This window comes from Falco naumanni, chromosome 2 (genome assembly GCF_017639655.2).
Source record: "Falco naumanni isolate bFalNau1 chromosome 2, bFalNau1.pat, whole genome shotgun sequence".
Lineage (NCBI taxonomy): Eukaryota > Metazoa > Chordata > Aves > Falconiformes > Falconidae > Falco > Falco naumanni.
Window position 1 is genome coordinate 75,754,484 of NC_054055.1, and position 19,702 is coordinate 75,774,185.

At 41.9% G+C, this 19,702-nt stretch overlaps 1 protein-coding gene across 4 annotated transcripts in view; it reads left to right on the forward strand.

Moving 5' to 3' along the window:
• The window catches only part of EVA1C (eva-1 homolog C), a 40,568-nt gene that overhangs the window by 13,783 nt on the left and 7,083 nt on the right, over positions 1–19,702 (forward strand). For 3 of the 4 annotated variants that reach the window (XM_040584918.1, XM_040584920.1, XM_040584919.1), the window contains exons 2-5: positions 1,632–1,828; positions 5,247–5,370; positions 8,416–8,568; positions 18,979–19,122. In XM_040584918.1, coding sequence (XP_040440852.1) covers positions 1,632–1,828; positions 5,247–5,370; positions 8,416–8,568; positions 18,979–19,122 — 618 coding nt within the window. The remainder of the gene's footprint in view (positions 1–1,631; positions 1,829–5,246; positions 5,371–8,415; positions 8,569–18,978; positions 19,123–19,702) is intronic. The other variant, XM_040584921.1, reaches the window with a different exon arrangement.

The window sequence follows — 19,702 nt, forward strand, 5'->3', positions numbered from 1 at the left end:
AACATGGTTTGGGTGGGGTTTTTTTTTTCTATTATAATTAACAGTAGTAATATTGCTGTCACCACACTGGAGTAAGTAAAGCTTCTGAGGAGAAGATACTAGGTTTTGTCTTTAATTAGATCAATTATACATTTGGAAAAGAGCCTAAGATAGATAATTTTTGAAATCAAAAAGATACATATGTAATCATGGTCTCTGTTTTAAAACTTCTACAAATCTTTTTTTCAAATCAGTGGAAGCTCGTAGTGCTTTCTCATTACTTAATATGTTGTGTTTGGAGAATTTTGTTTGGGTTTTTTTTTGTCATGAATGTGTATGAAGTTCTAGAAGTTGGGAATTTATTTTAGAGAGAATTATACAGAATTTAATGCATGTATAAGAAAGGAAACTTCAAATATAGTTATTGCATGCACATTAATAAAAAGTTTGGCTAGTAGTGAAGAATTACAGATTTGCTGTGACTGTAGTATATCGGGTTGTCATAAAACTCATGGGGAAAAAAGTGGGTTTGGGTCTAATTTCCATGTGTTCGTGGATGAGGGATAAGGAAGGATATTGCTTCATTTGTGGAATGGTGTTTTGTATCCTTTATCTGTCCTGTCCCTAAGGCCTCCTCTTCCCCGTCACCCACAAATCTTTTCTGCTTAAAGATAAATTTCAGTCAAGTGTGACAGAGTGGTAGAGATATCAAAGCTTTGTGAGCATAGGTGAGGAAAATCTTTGAATTAAATTAGTGCTAATAGTTTCCCATCACAATGGGTGATTTGTAATGGCCCAAGGTAGCAGACTGCATGTTTCCATTAAAGTATTCTGCAGAACAGAGAGCAGGGCAGTAGGAGATTCAGTTTATAAATATTTGTGGTGATAACAGAAATCTTGGCTTAAGAGACAATACACGATGAAATACAAATTAGAAAGCCAGCTGTCATTAGTTCTGCTGATCATGGACTTACTTATTAGAAGATGCAAACAGATGGTACAGGTGGACAGCTGCATACAGATCCTACCTCTCCCTCTCCTGGTAGCACTGCCAAACTCTTCAGCAAATACAGATTTTTATGCATCTTACTCCTGAGTTTCTGTTCTGCACCCATGGTGTCCAGCACTTATGGACCACCTTTCCTCTGTTATCCTAGCATCTGATTTGGTGATGCAGAGGGAATCACTTTTATTATCACCTTTGTGGAACACAACTGCCAAGGAGCCCTGAAGTACAAAGCATCACTGTAAGACAAGGTGTAAGGAGTACCTTAGCCAGCTGGAATGCAAGAATCTGGCCCGCAAAACTGAGTAATAGCCTTTCCGACTCCTACAAACACACCCTGGGATTGTTAGCAACCAGGACTGGCAGGGGCCTGAGCCTGTTTATTGTCTGTGAAATGACATCTCCGACATAGTGCCGCTGCTGGAGTGCTAGTAGGGCTCTGACTCACTGCCACGCGACCTCTTGTTTTCCAGACCTGAGCATTACTAGCACATAAAGGTTCACCCATTCACAGAACCATGCAGTATGGCAGCATGCGTATAACCTTGACTACAATGCCCTTTCCAGAGACTGATTGTGGTTTTCTTATTATCTAACAAGCTTGTCATTTCCTGTACTAGTTGTAACAGAGCTGAATATTTTCTAGGTTACCTAACCAAACTTCTGCAAAATCATACTGCCTATGCCTGCGATGGGGAACATTTGAGTCTGCACTGTCCTCGGCATTCAACTATAAGTGTTCAGTCAGCATTTTACGGGCAAGACTACCACATGTGTAGTACTCAGGAGCCTGAAACCAAGATGGCAGAACCCGTAAACTGTGTGGCACCCACTTCTTTGCAGGTATCGCGCGTTGTAAAGGTTCTTAATGCACAAGAATGTTTTTGACAGTTTCCATGTGGTGAGCTATGCTGTGTGAAAATGGCAAGTGTCCACAACATTGAATGAAATTAAATCGTGTCTGTGTCTGTTTACTATCAAAAGTATTACAGCTGAAACAATTTGTTTGGCCAGCAGGGTATTACCATAGGGTTGTAAAAGCTTTGTAGGTTGCCTTCTGTTTTGATGAGAATGGGGTTTCCAAAGCAAGGCGCAGAGTTCCCTACAATAATCAATTCCCTTCTAATCAAGGGCAGGTCATGACTGAGCAGACCAGTCTTAATCCATCACACAAGCCTTCTGTGTTCCCAGGAGAGGATGCAAACATTGGAAAGAGCTGGGTTACAAATCCACTGAATAAGATGGCATTCTGGCTGACATTTGGCTTGTTCCATGACTGTCTTCACTCACTGAAAAGGCACCATGACAGCTAAACAGCAGATCCTAAGCACTCCTGCAGATATCTGCATTTCTGCGAATATGTGCTTTGTATCAGTAATATCTACAGTTTGTTTGCTGAGCCCACTTAAATATAGCTTTAAATGATTTATACTTCATGAATTATTACTTTCTGCTGTGAAGACTTTTTAAACAAGTCTTAGAAGGTCTGACTTACGCTGCTGTCAACGGCTTGTTTCATCATAGTGAAAATGCCCAGTGTTAGGCCAAATTCAGTATATCGTTGCAAAAATGAGTGGTCAGTGGAATCTGAACACATTCTGTTGGTGAAGGTATTGTAAGTGCCCTAGAAGCTTTGATGAAGACTGCAGCGTTTGTGCTTGCAGCCGACGCATTGCTTCTTGACAACAGGGAATGTCTGTTCCCACCACTAGTGAATTGAAGAGTTTTACGGAGTAGTCCAGCAGTAATATCCTCTATCCAGAAACAGTATTAAGGCAGTTTTATAACTGTGCCTTGCCCGTGTTGTACTGCAACTTCTGAAGACATTCCAGACATGACCTGGGGGCCATGTGAAAGTACATTTCTCCACCAAAACCACTAGGCCAGATGCATCCTTGATGTCATTTTACTGACTACAGCAAAGTGACACCAATGACTATTTTGGGCTTGTGAGTACCCTTGTGAGGTCTCCATGGGCAGTTTCACCCTGGAATATAATAAACACAGCATGGGATAATATAATCATCATTCAGGCACTGTCACTGATCAAAGGCATGAAAGCATTTTGACAAGGCCACGAACATGAGATACACAAAATGCTCTGCATCTCAGGGAGTTTCCTTTCTGTCAAGGAGAAGAGATACATCCTGTAAACTGATTTCTTAGAAAAGAGCACCAGTGATCTCATCCCTCCTCCCCTTCCCTTTGGAACCGCATCTGCAGTCTGCATAATTGGGCATGATGCTACCCTGCAGCCAGGAGGAAGCATAACAGGCATTTTTTACAGTGACCTCTTATTAAAAGGATTACTGCAAAGTTAAATCTGTCTCAAGGTATTAACAGCCCAGTGCTATCTCATTATGAGTATTATTATTTACTTTTGTGGTTATATGTTTTTGCACAGCAACCTGATAGGAAATGCAACTGCTATTTGCAGTAAGTGGGAGAAAACACAAACAGATGCACAGGAGATGATTCAGCTCAGGTGCAAACAGAAGGTGACTCAATAGGGGACAGCTATCTCCACTTACTAAGGACATAACTCTATTTCATTGGCCTGTTCCAGAACCATCCCAATTACGGAGGAGCTATTTGTTTGACTTGCAGCTCTGTAAGAGATGAATTGACTGATAAAATTAAGTCTGCTATGCTCTTCCTTCCTTTTTAAACTCTTTAGAGTGCACTTAATGGTCAAAAAGTGTTGGATGCAAGTCCTCTTCTACCAACAAGAACAAAAAGACAAGATTGTTATAGGATCACTGCAATGCTCTGCCAATCTGTATCATTTCTGCTTGGGAGGGATGGCTTCCAGGGATGACAGGAGAGATTCAGCCACTGCCAACTCTCTCAGTCTGGAAACAAGAATGCAGCTTCTGCTATCACAGTGGTGAATTTGTGATTTGGCCTCTTGGTATGACTGAGACCCCTTCTGGTGAGAAGCAAGGCAAAAGTTCCCATAGATTTTGTGGGAGTACCTAAAACTATCAGAGAATGGTATCTTACAGTTACTCCTGTTAAGAGTGGGGTGACCTAGGGACAACACCTTCCTTATCGCAGCCTGCTGTGATTTTAAACATCAATAATCCTGGGCACAACACCACAGACTACCTGAAAATGGTGGATAGAAAGCCCTCTCTAAAGCAGCCTTTGAAGGTGAATAAGAATTTCCTGACTACACTGCTGCATTTAAACTGGTTTTTTTTAGGCGCTTTGGCTTCTGAATATTTTAAAAACTAGACTGAGACTCATCTTGGGCAATGTCTTCCTATCTTCTATCACTACAGCTCCAAAACCACTGATGAAGTGGGAACACTAATGTGAGCACTAGGAGTACTCGGTTCTTTTGCTGGACTTGGAGTGGGCCCACATGACCCTGTGCATATAATGCTGCTGACCTTTTTATAGTCCTTCTCTGTTGCCACTCGTAGTGAAACAGCACAGTCAGAACCATGGTATATTGCTGGGCCAAAAAAACTGGGGTAGATACAGCCTTAGAAGAGCATTAAAAAAAATAATATACAAGCAGGCTTAGGATAGACAGGCACATCTCTGCTATCCAATCAAAGCAATTTGGAAATTTGTTCAAGTGGCAAGTCAAGTAAATATCTGATAATGTGTGTAACTGCAAGCAAGAAGTGCCCCTCACATAAGGTCCTTCATATGGTTTAAAGCTAGAGTTGTGCTTAAGTATCACTCAGCACACCAAGTCATTAGTTAGAACTTCAAGTGAAGATATTACAGAGCATGATCAGGTAAACTTAAGTATATCAAGATGAAATGGTTAAAAAGATCTTTTTGAGTTGCCATGCTTCACCTGGACCTTGCACTCCCATAAATGCTATCAGGAATGTGCGAGAGCCTCAGGCTCAGCAGTGAAAAGACTGGGGGCTGAGCGTGTTCCCACTTGCTCTGGGCTCTGCAGAGTCCCAAGCACCACAGAGGCTGTGGTGGCACACAGTGAAATCTGGCAGACCTGCTAGGGGCAGAGGGAAGAGTGACAAGCAATAGCAGATTGGTAACATCCTAAGTTGCCATGGGCATCACTGTGATTAATGTGTTCCCATAAACTTGGCCGTGACTCAGAGTCCAGTAGATATGTGGCCTAAATCCAATGATACAAATGTTTCTTACATGTTTATAGCCAAAAAGTTGTGAAGGAATGATTTCTGTCCTGTATACAACAAAGTACAACTAAGTGTTCTCATTGCTGTTTAGCTTCATACCTTGTTTTCAAGCCTATCCTTTTTGCCCGTTGTTCTAGAAAGTACTGGATGAATGCCAAAACCTGAGATCCTGCCAACTCCTTGTCAATAGTCGGGTTTTTGGACCTGATCTGTGTCCAGGGACCACTAAATTCCTCCTTGTCTCCTTTAAATGCAAACCTAGTAAGTAATCCACATCAGGCAAATGTGGTTTTGTTTGTGTTTTGTTGTTTGTTTTGGTTAAAATGCAATTGCACAAGGTTTTGCATAAATCCATGTGAAGTTTTGAGACTCACATTAATAGCAAATTGTTTTTTTCTACTTTACCTTAGCTCTCCATTGTGTTCGCAACCTCAATATGCTTGCTGCCAATTTAATGAGCAGTGTAGTTTGGCAGTCAGATGTCAGACAGCAGACTAGAAAGGAAAAATGTTTTGGAAAATATTTTTAAAGAGATGGCAATGATAATGTCGTATTAGAAAGACAGAGCTGAACAGCAAAAACAGATGCTTGGGCTAAGGATCCAACTGATGAAGAAGATACTATAATAAGAAATAGGCAAAAATGCTCGAGGAGGTGGGACCAAAGCTTTCAAAGATTCTCTGTTACTACCTGCTATTTATAGAATAGTGGCTGGAAGATACATATGCATGGCTAACTTTGTTACAGAATCTCATTGTAGAGTCACCTGTGTTCCATGCAGGTAATTGATGTTGATATGTAAAGGGACAAATCCTGCCTCAAAGAGAATGCGCTTTGTAAATGTGAGAAAAGTGTAAGAAAGATTAAGTCAATCATCATGAAGTTTCATTTATTGGTTTTTTTAATTGTTTTTCTTGTTGCTGTTGTATATGAGAACAAGCCCTGGTAGCCCGGGGGCTCAGCTTTTTTTGGCAGCTAATCCCCAGTGTGGCTGAAATGGGTCCCAAAGAAAATAGCTGAGTGATGATTTATGGTTAGGTTCCGCAGCCAACTCAGAAATACCATCCCACAACTAAAGGAGAAAGCACAAAAGGGATTGTCTTTAATCAGACCATTAAGATAGACATAATTGATGGAATAGGAACAGGGGTGGCAAGCAAGCTGGAAGGCCAATTTATGCAGAGTATTGAAGTCAAGAGCAGAGATACGGAATGGAGTAGGCAGATGTTACCTTTGGCAAAGCACTGACACAAGAACTCCCAAGGAGATTTAGTGGGCCAATCATCAGGAGAAAAAAATACCAGAAATTTAAAATTAAATTCTAAAAAAATTTAATGATTTTTAAATTATCTGGTTTATTAATAGTTAAAATTTTTCTTTACATATTTAAATTACTGCATTTTTAATAGTAGATTGAATTGTTATCATAGCTGTGTTTGTGTCAGTAGAAATGTCTTTTTACTAATCAAAAGTCAATTGGGATCCTGTTTGTTACATTCAAAAAGCTACTTGTTATTCCCACTGGAAATGAGCTACTGTGAATATATAATATTCTCTGTGATCAGAATTTTACAAAAGCTGGTCAAAACTGCATTTAACAGCAAGGGCTGCCTTCAGAATTGAGGAATAGTCCAGTTTCAGTGCAAATTACATGATCTCATGTGACAGGAAATTTGTATTTATAGGTAAGATATCAATATTGTTAGGCTTGACTGTGGAAAACGTCCTTACTCAAGAAATCACTTGAGCATAACTTCAAGTATATTTTACACTCTCCTTGCTTTCAAGTGGGCACTTAAGCAATTGCCTGAATCCTTTAGTTTTTCATCTGTTTAGAAATATTGTTGCTGTATCTCTGCAGAAGTCTCTGTTGTATTCTTACCCTTGTCTTATAGCACTTGTGGGTTTGTTTCTGTTGTCTGTACTTCCTTAGCTCCTCCAGCAACCACGGAGCACGGCTGTACAGACACAGAGCCCAGCTTTAGGTTGTCAGCCCATGGATCAGAGGCTCTGTTTTCTTGGCATGGTCCTTATGGGTGTACTGTATGGCAGGTGCTTCTGCAGAAGTAACAATCTGCAGCAGGTGAACTGTTTTTTTAAAATTACTCCTTTTAAACCTAAACTTGTGACTGCTGAGGAGCTCAAATGGAAGAAACTGGACTATTACCAAGAACATTAACCCTTTTTTTAAAATCTGTTCTAAGTGAAACAATAATGTTTTCTTTATTGAATAGATAAGTTTTTCTCTCTCCAGTTCCCCTAGCACCAACACCCACACTCCACTCACAGGGATACCACTCCATAACAATAAGGTTTCCCTTTTCTCCTGCTCAGCTCAGGAGCCTCCTTTTCCTGTTTTTACATTTTTAAAGGACAAAATCTGGAGCAGAATAAACTCTTCTGCCTGGTCTTATCTGCAGTAAAAAAATTTGCCACCATACCTAGACCAGGAAGACTTGGGTGGTAAAATGGTGCAAGCAGAGCAGCTGCTTAGGCCAGCAAGGGACCTCCTTGGCCAGATGGCAGATTTTAACCAGTTCCCTAGGAGGGATAAGCCATGCTGTCTGGAGGATGGTCTCACTGGCTTCCCTACCTCTGTGCTGAGAGTGCTGCCAGTGTGCCTGTGCCAGATGAGAAAGGGAGAGGGTGTATTTTTCTCAGGCTCCTGATTCACATTGCTTTGTCAGCAAGACTTTCAAATGAGTCTATGCTAGATAGTCACGCCCAGGGAAAACCACTGACCTTGGTGGAGCCATGCAAATACAGCTGAGAACACTGGCTGGCTCAGGATACTTAGCCCATCCCCATGCCTTTGTGCCTCCCATTCTTCAGCAGTCACTCGGTGTATGCAGTGGCACTGGGTGATGCCAGCCATGCCCATGATTGATGAATGGTCAGAGGCTCTCAGCACTCAGACGAGCATCTGAAGTAGGCGTAGAATGCAACATTGTCGTGGGAGAGACAAAAGGAAAAGACAAGGCTTCTCCTACTGAGCAGCGGTGGAAAGCAAGCCAGGAAATGAGGCAGGAAGGGGGGAGGCTGTTCCAGTGGGAGAGGAGATTGGCAAAAGTTAACTTTTTGATTCCTTTCAAAAAGGAGCTGGAGGCTTTAGATAGTCATATGGAAGCAATTCAGCTGGAGGAAACACTCCACTTTGCTATTTGCTTTGTCTCTGGTTGTAACAGTGCCACATGTCACTTGCAACAGGACTTGCAGAAAAGCTGTTATCATGCTGCTATTTGCTGTTAACAGTCCAGTAGAGTAAATTGCCTCATGCTACCATATTGTTATTTGTTTTTATTTTAGCTGAATACAAAACCAAATCAGCATGTGAAAACCAGGAACTGAAACTCCACTGTCAGGAGTCCAAGTTCCTTATCATCTACTCTGCCACCTATGGCAGATGGGCACATGAGGAGAACATCTGCTCGACAGAAGTGGAGCGCGTCCCTCCCTTTGGTATGTTTTTACGCTGTTGATAGACCTTCTCCAAGCAGGTGCACAGGGTCGACGGGAAGTAAATGGGGAGAAAACATCAGGTGCAAGAGCAATGGCATTTTGAAAGCACCAGTACTTGAAATAGAGGAAAGTTTATTTCTAAACTTAAATAAATTGCCCAGTATGAGGGAGAAATGTAGAGTAAGAAATGCAGCAAAGTAATAAACTTTCGTACAGTTCATCAGTCCTTAGTATGCTTAACATAAAAAACCATTTCTGTTGGCTGTCTTGAACTTAGGCGATGTATACTAAATGTCAGCTGTGTGCCTCTCTTCTTTTTCCAACTTCTGACAAGGATTAGGCAACCCGAGTGTCATGACACTTTGTTTTACTGTTACCTTCTTCTCTTGCCCCTGTTTTCTGCGAGCTCTTCCTTGCCTTAAATGCAGACTGTAAGGATAGGGTCCATAGGTCAGGATCCATTGTTTTACATGCTGTTGTATGACCAGACTCCAAGACTGAGGTAGTATACTAGAAAATCAAACATGCCTGGGAATTCTCTCAGGCACCAAGTCCAGAAGGCAGGAACATCCTATGTGTGCAGTACTAAACTCACCCTCCAAAGCAGGATGACTGCATGCACATCGCTTCTTGTGGCTGCTCCCTGGCCTGTGCTAGCTCCTCAGCTGTGATGGGGAGTTCCTGACAGGATGCTGTTGGCCCATGCCAGATGGGTGCAGGGACCACACATATGAGTGGAGCACTGCACTGCAGTGCCAGAAACATGCCCTCTCACTGCTGATTTACTAGTACAGGTGCATCCATGTATATGTATATATAAAATTAATATATAAACAATATATTAATTTTTCTATAAGATTAATATTCCTTTTGTCAGACTGTGAATGCTTTCAGGCACAGATCATTCCTTTTTTAATAGGAAAAAGAACCCAAAACATTGTAAGTAGTTTTATGGTCTACATCGATAACCAGTCATTGACTTCACTGTTACAGACTCAGCTGGTGTATGATTAATGACTTAAGACTCACATTTTATCACTATATCGCTAAAATTATAGTAGTATGTGGTTGTGAGGGTGCTTGATGCTTGTGTGAATAATGTGTTCAGTGGGTGACACTGAAGGTATGAAGGTAAATTTTCAGGCCATGGAGAAGGCCAGCACAAGATATGTGTGCTGTTCAAGTCCCTCAGTACCACACAGGGAAGGACTTCTAGAGCTGATGTGCCAGCCCCGTGCAAAGGCTGAACTTTACTAAGAAACATGCTACAAGTGTAATCTGTGAGAAACATCTCTGAACATCAGGAAGAGATCAATAACTAGCCTTAAAAGCCATTTGTCTGCAAGCCAATGTTTCTATTTAGTGATAGAGATTTTATTGAAAATGTATTGGCTGAAAATATCTGTTCTTAGACAAGAATCTGTTTTAAATTGCCAGGTGTATGTTTCGCACTGGCTATCTTGTGTGGTCCTTCACACAGACTTGCGCCTATCTGTTCTGTGGAGGAAACATTTTAGCATATTTCTGCCTATCTGTTCTAAGGAGGAAACATTTTAATGGGTTTCTGACAGAGCTATATACCCTTCATGAGGGTGGTGGTAGTGTATGACACAAGGCAGAGCAGGGATAGCTAAGTTGATTGAGAAGAGCTGCCATCATACTTCTTGCACTTCATTCACCCCTGGAGATCACTCACTTGTCTCTAATGTCAGCACTTACAGTTCATAGATTAGAATACTGCAAACCCTTCCAACTGGATGAAGTTTCCCAGTATAAATAGAAAAAGAATTTGCAACAGTATCAAACTCTCTGCTGTGGCCTCTGCACACCAGCACCTCTGGAGCAACACCCTGTCTGGTGTGGGTTTTGTTTTCTATAAAGCAACCTAAAACTGTGGTAATAGGAGAGAGCATAAAACCTGAGACAAGCACAAGGTAGATCTACAGAAGGCAGATCCTTGTATAGATTTCCTGTTACTTAATTAAAGTGCTTGGCCTCTTCCTGCCTGGTACAAGTAACCCTCTGCAGTGAGTATAATTTTCAAAAGCATCTATGTGGCTTGGGAGTACACGTTCAGTTACCACAAAAGACTTAGCATTTAGGAGCCAAATCCAATTGACTCCAGATCTGTGCATCTCAAGCTTAAATCTTATTCATGTGGTTATTTAGGCACACACAGATGTGAGTGGGTGCATGGTTAGACTTTTTAAATGTCTGTGTACCTTGCTGTCAGGGAGAAATGGTAATTTGAATGTCAATGTGATTTTAACGATTTGAGACAATTTGGAAAACTTAGTTCCACTGCTCTTCATTCCTGAATTGAGAGCACACATACTTGTATATGTTTGCACCAAAAGCTAAATCTGCTTCAGCACACATCCATTGTGGTTTCTACCCATGTTTGCGCATCTCAGCCTAAAGGCAGTGCTTAAGCCTTTCTGTTTCTTTCACTGCATCACAGGGAAACTGTGAGGTGGTTTTTTGTACCGTGCAGAAGAGAAGTCATCTGTAGGTCCTAATGACAAGTATAGGAATCCTCTGTTGAGCTCAAGAGTTTTGCATCTATCCATACTTCATATGGTCCTGCTAGGAGTACTGGGTATTGAATTAATTAGATACTTCTCTGGAGCTTGGTGACATCATGTTACATGTAATATAGCTGATAAGCAATTAATGAGAAACAGCAGCTTTGAACTGTGACAGATGTATTCCTAACTATCACTTTTCTGTGAAGAGTCTTATGAAATCAGCTGGCAGATTTTCAGAGCTTTGCTTCAAAGGGGACACAGGAAGATGTAATATTTCCTTAGCATAAAGTCTCTTCCCTGTACAGGAAATAGAATATATAAATCCATCTCTGGTATTTGTGATATCTGTGTGGCCTCGGAGCACTTGTAGGATCCTGAGGCTCAGCTCAACGTTTAGCATGACTGCCTCCTCTTGGAACTAGTTTTCTGAGCCAGTTTAATAATGTAAGTTAGGTGCCATTTTCCATACAAAGGTGGAAGAAGAGCAGTGGCATCATGGTGTTATGCCTGCTAGATAAAGCCTTTACAGTAGAGTTGTCCTCTGGTCGGATTAAGTCTTGCTTATCCTAGGCAATGGAACGGCTTTAGCACAAGACAAAGCTAACTGAAAAGCCCACACAGGATGGGTTATGAGGAAACATACATTCAAGTCCTTGTTCTGATTCAGATAGAGAAGATTTGAGTCAGGGTAAAGATTTGAACTACTGAGTACAAGAAGCTCTCTAATGTGTACCATAGCTATACAGCACTACTTCAGTCCCAAGACTGATACCTAATTATATGTGTGACTTGCACCTTTCATTTCAGAATGTTTCTTGCTTTGCTTAAAAATGAGCAGAAACAAAAAGCTGCATTTAGAACAACTCATCTTGCTCATTGCAGCTTGGGGGAGTGGGAGGATTTGTCAAAGAATGTGAAACTTCCATGTAAGATAGCTATAAAACATGTTTCCTGCTTTTTATCACTTTCAGCTTCCAAGTGAAATATAGTATTTTTACATGTCTCAGGTCTTGTTCACTGACTTGTCGTGAGGGCTGTTCATTCCAATGAGCGGTCACCGTTGCCCACTTCAAGGAACAGTGTGTAAAATCTTGTCTCCAGGCATTTTAGGATATTTTGCCTTCAGGAAAAGTTTCTTCTGCAAAGTAAGCTCCTACCATAAGTGACAGAGTTAATTGAAGCACAGGGAATTATTTCCATTATAAGATCTCTGGATCATTGCAGGAAAATAAAAAAACTCCAAGCAGTGTCCTGCTTCTGCAGCTGTTCAAATGACTGGCACTGTTAGGATTGTACAGAATTTACAGAAGGTAACCTCCCTGTTTTACTAAGATTATCAAAAACATCCCAAGAAAACTAAAACTTTTTTTGGGTACGGTTTTGTAGCAGATGGTTCTGCTTAGAGGAATCTGTTGTGCCCAGCACCAAAGCAGGAAACCGTAGCAGTTTGTTGCTGTTTCAGTTGTTGCCTATTCTGGCATATTCTCTATATTTGTACTAACATGTGTGTGAGGAAAGAGGAAAACTTACTGCCCAAACAGGTTACCATAGAGAGTACAAGGAAGATTCAGGTCAGCAAACACTTCTCAGGTAGTAAATTACTCTTGTTAATACATGAAAGTACTTGAAAGAAGGCTTGGTAGTGGGTTGCGTCTAGCTGCAACTTGCAAGCTAGAACACTAAAATATCCTTCCCAGAAATTTCACCTGGATATGCACTGGCTGGCCAGATGTGCATTCCCCTGAGCACTAATGACCAGCAGAGCCCTGAATTGCATGTCTTCATTGCTGGAAGGTAGGGTCCTTTTCAGCATAGCCCTCTCTTTCACCTGTTCCCACTTTTGGGAGGCTGAGAGAAGTGGAGAATTCAGGCACTCTCATCACAGTTTGCACCAGGCATGACATGCCCTGGGGCTGGGTTTTGTCCTAATCTCCTCCCAGTGGAATGGCATTCAGCTAAGAAGAAAGGATGTTAGCAAAGCACATAGATTTCCAAAATCCTTTAGGTTCCTTCCAGCCCAACAAGGCGTCATGATTTTGTTGTGTAACAGCATTTTATGCTACTGTGATTCCTTTTCTTTTTTTTTAATCAATATTGTGGATAATTCAGAGGTCTTACATCTATTACTCACTGAGAGTGACTGAAAAGCTTTTGGTTGCTTTCTCTTACTAAGAGATGTATTATACTCATAGTGTGAGCCAGTCCTGTGTGTAAGTCTCTTGGGAGCAGATGTAAGTGATGTAAAGGTACAGGTGGCTATAGGTAGATCTGGAAATGCTTACACACTCAAGTTATTAGGTTCGTGCTAGCTATAGACTTCTAGGTGCCATAAAACACTAACCATGTATGTTGGCCAAAATTTAGGAAATGCTGGATATTGAAGCACAGACACTTCAAGGACCACTTAGTCAATACCAGGAACACTTGAGCCCAATCTTCTGCTGTGGGAAGAAGAAAGACCTTGTAGCTCTGAGCTTCTACAGAGAAGGTGATTAAGTCCTTTCTACACTGCAGGTGTCACTGTTTGAAGGCCTGGGTACGCCCTTCCATTCCTGAGCATCATCTGTTTAGCATATATTTACTAGGTAACTGGGTCAAACACAGGCCCTGTAGGCAGTTGTGCAAGTGGCAGGCTCCTGAATGGAAGAAACTTGAGGCTGCAGAACAGTTATTTTATTAACACAGGATAGGACCTCATACAGGGACACCATGAAAGAGCAAATGTGCTCCGGCTGTGAAGGCAGGGGGATGGTTTGAGTGGGGCAGATGCAGCGGCAGTGTTCTGTAGCAGGACCAGGGCTCAAGCTTGTGAGGTAGGTTCATGTCTCCCTTTGCAGCTTCTGCCACTAGTGCCTTGCGACTTTGGGTGTGGGAGACAACAGTCAACTGAATTTTATGGGTACAAAAGTAAGGATAAAATTGTTGGATTTTGCTTCCACTGCAAAACTGCAGAGTCAACTCTGTGTCAACTCAGAGTCAACTGCCTCTGGTTGCAGATATGATAGGAAAAGTTCCTTGTCCGTGTCAGCCTGAGAAAACTGCGAAGCTTAGCAGGTGTTTTGGGCCCCAAAAAGTGCCAGTAAGAGCTATTGCAACCTCTGCCCCAACAAATCTTGTCAAGACAAAGCTCCCTAAAAAGAGAAGGTGTTTAAAGCAGTGGCAGGATGAGAAGCAAATGTTTGAAGGGAAGAAGCGAGCAGCCACCGTTTTTAGAGTCCAGTTAACTTTCTGTTGAGATGAACAGGGAAAGTCACATTTGGCTGAGCAGATGTTTGAAGTTTGCTTCAACCATACTCAGGCACACATCACTTCATCCATTAATGTTTTCTTTACTAGGAATACAGGGGGTTTCTGGTGTATAATTTTTTCTAGCTTAGATTTTTGGACTGTTTGGAAAAGTACCGTTGGTACTCAAGTCTAAAAAATAAGCCTAAGAACTCCTGTCCTGCTTGTGTACATGCAGGTACATGTGTACCTAAATGGTGCAAAACAAAGCAATGAGCATTCAAGCAGAGGGAATCTGGTTCCTGCTGCTGCCAGCCAGCATGGGGTTCCACTTGTCTCTTGCCCTCTGTATTTGTGCTGGCAGATGAATCCCCTGCTCTGTGCATATGCATGTGCAAGAAGGAGAGAAAGACCAGGTTGTTTTGGTTTGGTTTGGGGTTTTTTTGTCCAAAATACATACAAACTGAATTCTGAACTCAAGAGACGCTAGTAAATAAAACCAAGCAATGGGCTAATCTCATGCAGGCTTACAAGGGCATCGCAACAAGCACTGCAGAGGGAGAGAGAGGGTGCAGCTTTTCAGAAAGCCTGGGTGCTGTCTTCACTTCCAAGGAATGGCTTGTGCTAGCAGTGAGTAGTATTTTTAGTGTATCATACTGCCTTGTTTACTGACAATACTTGGACCCGGAATATAAAGGTATCAGCAACACTTTCAGTAAGTCCTGCTGATCATATTGTGTGTTTTTGCTAGAATCAGCGGTTCAAATGACCCTTTTCTGATGCATAGGCAGGACCCTGTGTGCCATGCTCTTGCATAAATTACCATGCTATTATGGTAACTTTGTTTAGGAATCTGCAGCCTTAGCTTGCTCAGAATGCCATAGTTTCCCCTTGTCAGTTCTTATCCCCCGAGCTGATAATATGGGCTCCACAAAGCACAAGCCATCCCGATTTGGTAGTGTGAAATCTTTGCTTTCAGTTGATTTTAAAAGCAAGCTCCTTATTCTTTTGCAGGGAGGCACATCCCAGAAAGCGTAAAGCAGTGTAAGCCAGCAGTTTGGGATGAAAGCAAGAAGCAACTGGGCTCCGGTATTGGAGTGACAAATTGTGAAGGGGTTTCTTTTTTGGGTGCCCTGGTCCTTCACCAGCATGTTACTTTTCATGTCATGCGGATCTACATTTGAGACACATCCCCTTACCCACCACATTCTTGAGGCTCACCCTGTGCATAGTGATGTGGGAGAAGACGGCAATTAGTAACGTTTGGAGAGGATGTGACAGGATGCTATTGCCAGAGCTTGGCACAAGATGCTCAGGACGGCTCTGGCTGCTCCATCACCTGCAGGTCTTGGGTGGCAGGGTGGAAAGAAAGGGAGGGAAAGCTCCTCTTGTCTGAATTGAGAGAAGCTTTAAGAAACCAGAAGACAAATTGCTTCTCATTAAAGCCTGCATGATTTATGGCATATCATTTGCATGCCAAAACTTTCCTAAACAAAGCTAATCAGGCAGCTGAAAGCCTTTCCTCCAGAAACAAGGCTCTCTACTCCTAACTGTTAAATAGTTGCAGTCAGATTTGATAGTTTATTACTGCATTAAGAACCTCTTCTTGACACCCGTATCTCCATGCCATCCATATAAGTGTCTGTTTCAAAAGATCCACCGAGAGTCTTGGTGTGTAACAGGTAACTTTGGGAGAAAGGCATGAAGAATGAGTGTTTTCCCAGTCACACATTGCTGCCTTTTCTGCTGGATGCCACCAGCCTTCTAGCATGCTGGGAACGTGCCTTTCAAAAGGCAGTTGATGTTAAATGTATGGTACCAATTTAGCAAGCCCCAGGAACATGTGTGTAGCTCAGACATTACTTAGACAATCAGAAAGAAGGCATATTGCATATTTATGTTCATCTCCTGATCGGTGATTTCTTTGGGACCGTTCAGTGGGACCATTCACTCATTTACTCAAAACGCGGCACTGACTGAATCCTCTCCTCGTTCAGGTACTGCAGTAAGGTACCATAAGGACCAGAAGGAGGATGAGTTATTCCTAGCGCCAGCTCTGCATTGCTGTAGCTGGATTGCTGTTAGACCCCAAGCAAGTCTGGATGAAACTAGCTTCAGCATCCCCTGAGCACACACAGATTCCTCTGACTTCCAGTGTAGACACACTTCTGTAATGTCTGCTTGTGGGAGATTGTACAGATGAAGTTGCAGACATTGAAAAAGTGGCCTTCGGTACAAAATACACAGAATTCTTCCAAGCTGAAATCATTGCTCAGCTGGCATTGTAGCTGCTGGAAGAGCTAGTGGGGAGATAGCAAGGACACATATAATCCAGAGAGAAAAAAACTGAACATTTTTTGACTGAATCACTAAAAGCCAAAATGTTGTTAGACCACAGGAAGCTGTTAAATAGGGGTTTTTTGTTATAGGCCTTTCCAGTTAACATCTGTGGTGTCCTGCAGAAGCAAGCCAGCCTTGGTTTGCATTTACTCACCTGTGACACCAGGCGAGCTTTGGGAAGTTCTCCAAAAACTCGCCTGCCAAGAGCCTGTAGGCATATGACGACTGATTCCTCAGGTAGAGGAGCCAAATCCAACATGAATATAGATGATAAAGAACTATTAACTTCTACAGAAACATGAACAAACATTTACCAAAGGCAAAATGAAACATGTACTCACCATATCACTGAATTTGTAGAAAACATCAGCACAACAGCTGAAATTTTGTAGAAACATAATTCAGTTGCTAGATCGTTGTTGTGCTCCCAGTCCATTCATTTATGAATCATCTGGTAATTCGTCCTGATGATTCTTCAGGGCTTTTTGTACTTGCCAAAATAAGCTACTTGGCTGACTAAAATGTCCACCCAAATATATCTTTACTCATCTGAAATCACCAGGGAGGGAAACATCTGAATTACTTAATCAGAACTACCCAATGTTTTAGGTCACCTTCTCTGCCTGCCCAGCAGTCTCCCAAGACACACAGGCATGAGGACTTTAGGTCTCTGAAAACACAGAGGAAGAGTTGCTCTCCCAAAAATCCATGTCCAAAGGTAACCTGCAAGCCCTTTGGCAAACAGGTCAGCCCAATACCTCCCGATGAGCTTCACTCAAGTATATGACTTATGTAGTGCTGCTGTCAGGGGTTTAACTCTAAAAATCACAGATCTGCTCTGTTTTCATATACTAAATGGCAGTCTTCCTTGTCAAGAACTCCAGTCTCAAACCTCCTCTTTCTTTTCAAACAAGACCGATTTGGGGAACCTTTGGAGTCTTCGCAAGCACTGTCTCTCCTTCCGCTTAAGGGGCACAAATGAGCCTCAGCAGTTGGAAGGTGACAAGATGTCTTTATTACAGGAAGGACTGTTTTAATGCCTAGAGAGGTATGTTTTTAGAGCTCTGGAGTGTCCCTGCCTTGGGAGACTAGAGTAAGAAATACCAATCATACACAGAAGGTCCTAAAATGCATGAGGTAACGCTGACTGGAAGCAGACAGCTTTAGAAAAGTATTACTCCAGACTTGTCATTTCTGCATAGTTTCTGTTTAAAAACCAAAACTAAGGGGTGTTTTTGCTTTGTGGTTTGGAGTTTAGCACATGTGGATACTGGGAATTTAATCACATCTATTCTTCCTTTTTTTAAAGCAGATCTTTGAAAGTTTGACTCATACACTTTCCCACTCAAGTAATTTCAGCTTCAGAGTAAAATCATGCTAATCAAGTTTTATTGTTTTAGTAAGTGTGGTAGAAGGCCTAAGTCTTGAACAAAGAAATCCCAAATCAAAGTGTAGATATTAGCAAGGCAAGTTTTCACACGTGGTGCATTCTTCTTGTTCTGCTCAGTCCACAGGGAGAGAGAGGTTCAGCAATGTGGACTCTCTTCACCTGCATAAAGTCGGGGGTGGGTTAGGCTGCTCTGAAAATGATGTGGGTTGCTTCATGTAATTAGGGTGTGAAGGACAGTGCAGCGTAGATGCTGTTGAGGTTGCTTTAAGCATGCAAACTTGACTTGTAGTGGCAGCCTTACTAGAGCAGCCTGAAATTTGGTATGGGAAGAAGCAGCCAGATGTTTTCCTGATTAAATATTGAGCCCATTTTGACCTCTTTGCCACGGCAGAATGGCTCCTACCAGTGACAGGCATAAGAAATCAAAAGCTACACCAAACTTCACTGTAGCCCTAGCTATTGCATCACACACAAATTGCTCTCACCTGGCTTGAACTAAAATTAGGCATCCAGTCAAATCATCCATCTCGATAGCCCAGGGACCTGCAAACAGCACTGAATCTCCCTTCATTTGCACACTCATCTTGAGATGGAATAAATGGACAGCTATTGGGACGTGCTTATTTTTTTCCAAGTGATCCTGAAGGGAACATAGAGGTCTTATACTGGGCACCTGTTAAGAGCTTGACATGAATTTTAACTGCAACCTTAGTATACACCTGAAAGAGCACGAGGTAGCTTGCTGCAAGTTCATATTTTCATTGCAGCTGACTTCCTTGCATTGACAAGTCTCGATATTTAATTCTGAAATCCTGCTTAGGCAAATATAATTGAAAGCAATAGCAAATTTGTATCTCTAGTCATGCATATAGCAGCTATCATTTCTGATAACACCGGTGTTGTTTATTTATTGTATTTTTCTTTCAGACTGTTTGTCTTACACGGCGCTAGAAGTTTTATCAAAAAGGTGTTATGGGAAACAGAGATGCAAGATCATTGTCACTAGCCAGGATTTTGGAAGTCCGTGCCTGCCTGGAGTGACAAAATACCTTAACGTCAGCTATGCATGTGGTAAGACCAAATGCACGATCACTTTAAAGACCTCATTCTGCTTGTACAGAAAAACAATGCCAAATGGTGCACACATGGGGAGATACACACATGCATGAACACAGAGGCTTCCTAAATCTCCCTGTCCTTTTAACATAGGAATACAAGAACAACCAGAATATGTGAACAATCCCATGGGCAGAGCTGCACCTAGTGTTAACTCAGGCATTAAGGTTGTTTTTTTTTCTATAAAATGCAATTGACAATACAATTTCAAGTATGTGGTTTAGTATTTTGAGAAATACTGTCATAATAGGAATCTGTTCTACAGAATTCACCTGCAGCAGAGCTAGGAAAAATAACCTGGCATTGCCTGCCATCAGTGCAGGTAAAGCAGTCCAGCATAATTGAAGCACTGTGTACAAGCCCAGTCCTGAAATCTGATTCACATGAGCATACCTACAGCCTTCGGCCTTACAGAAGGATTTCCTTCCTCATGGGCAAAGTCTCACTAAAAGTAAAGGTCTGCGGTTATACATCCTTTGCAGGACTGAAGCCTACTTCAGCCCGTTCCTCAGGCAAGAGGGAAGAGTTTTCCATA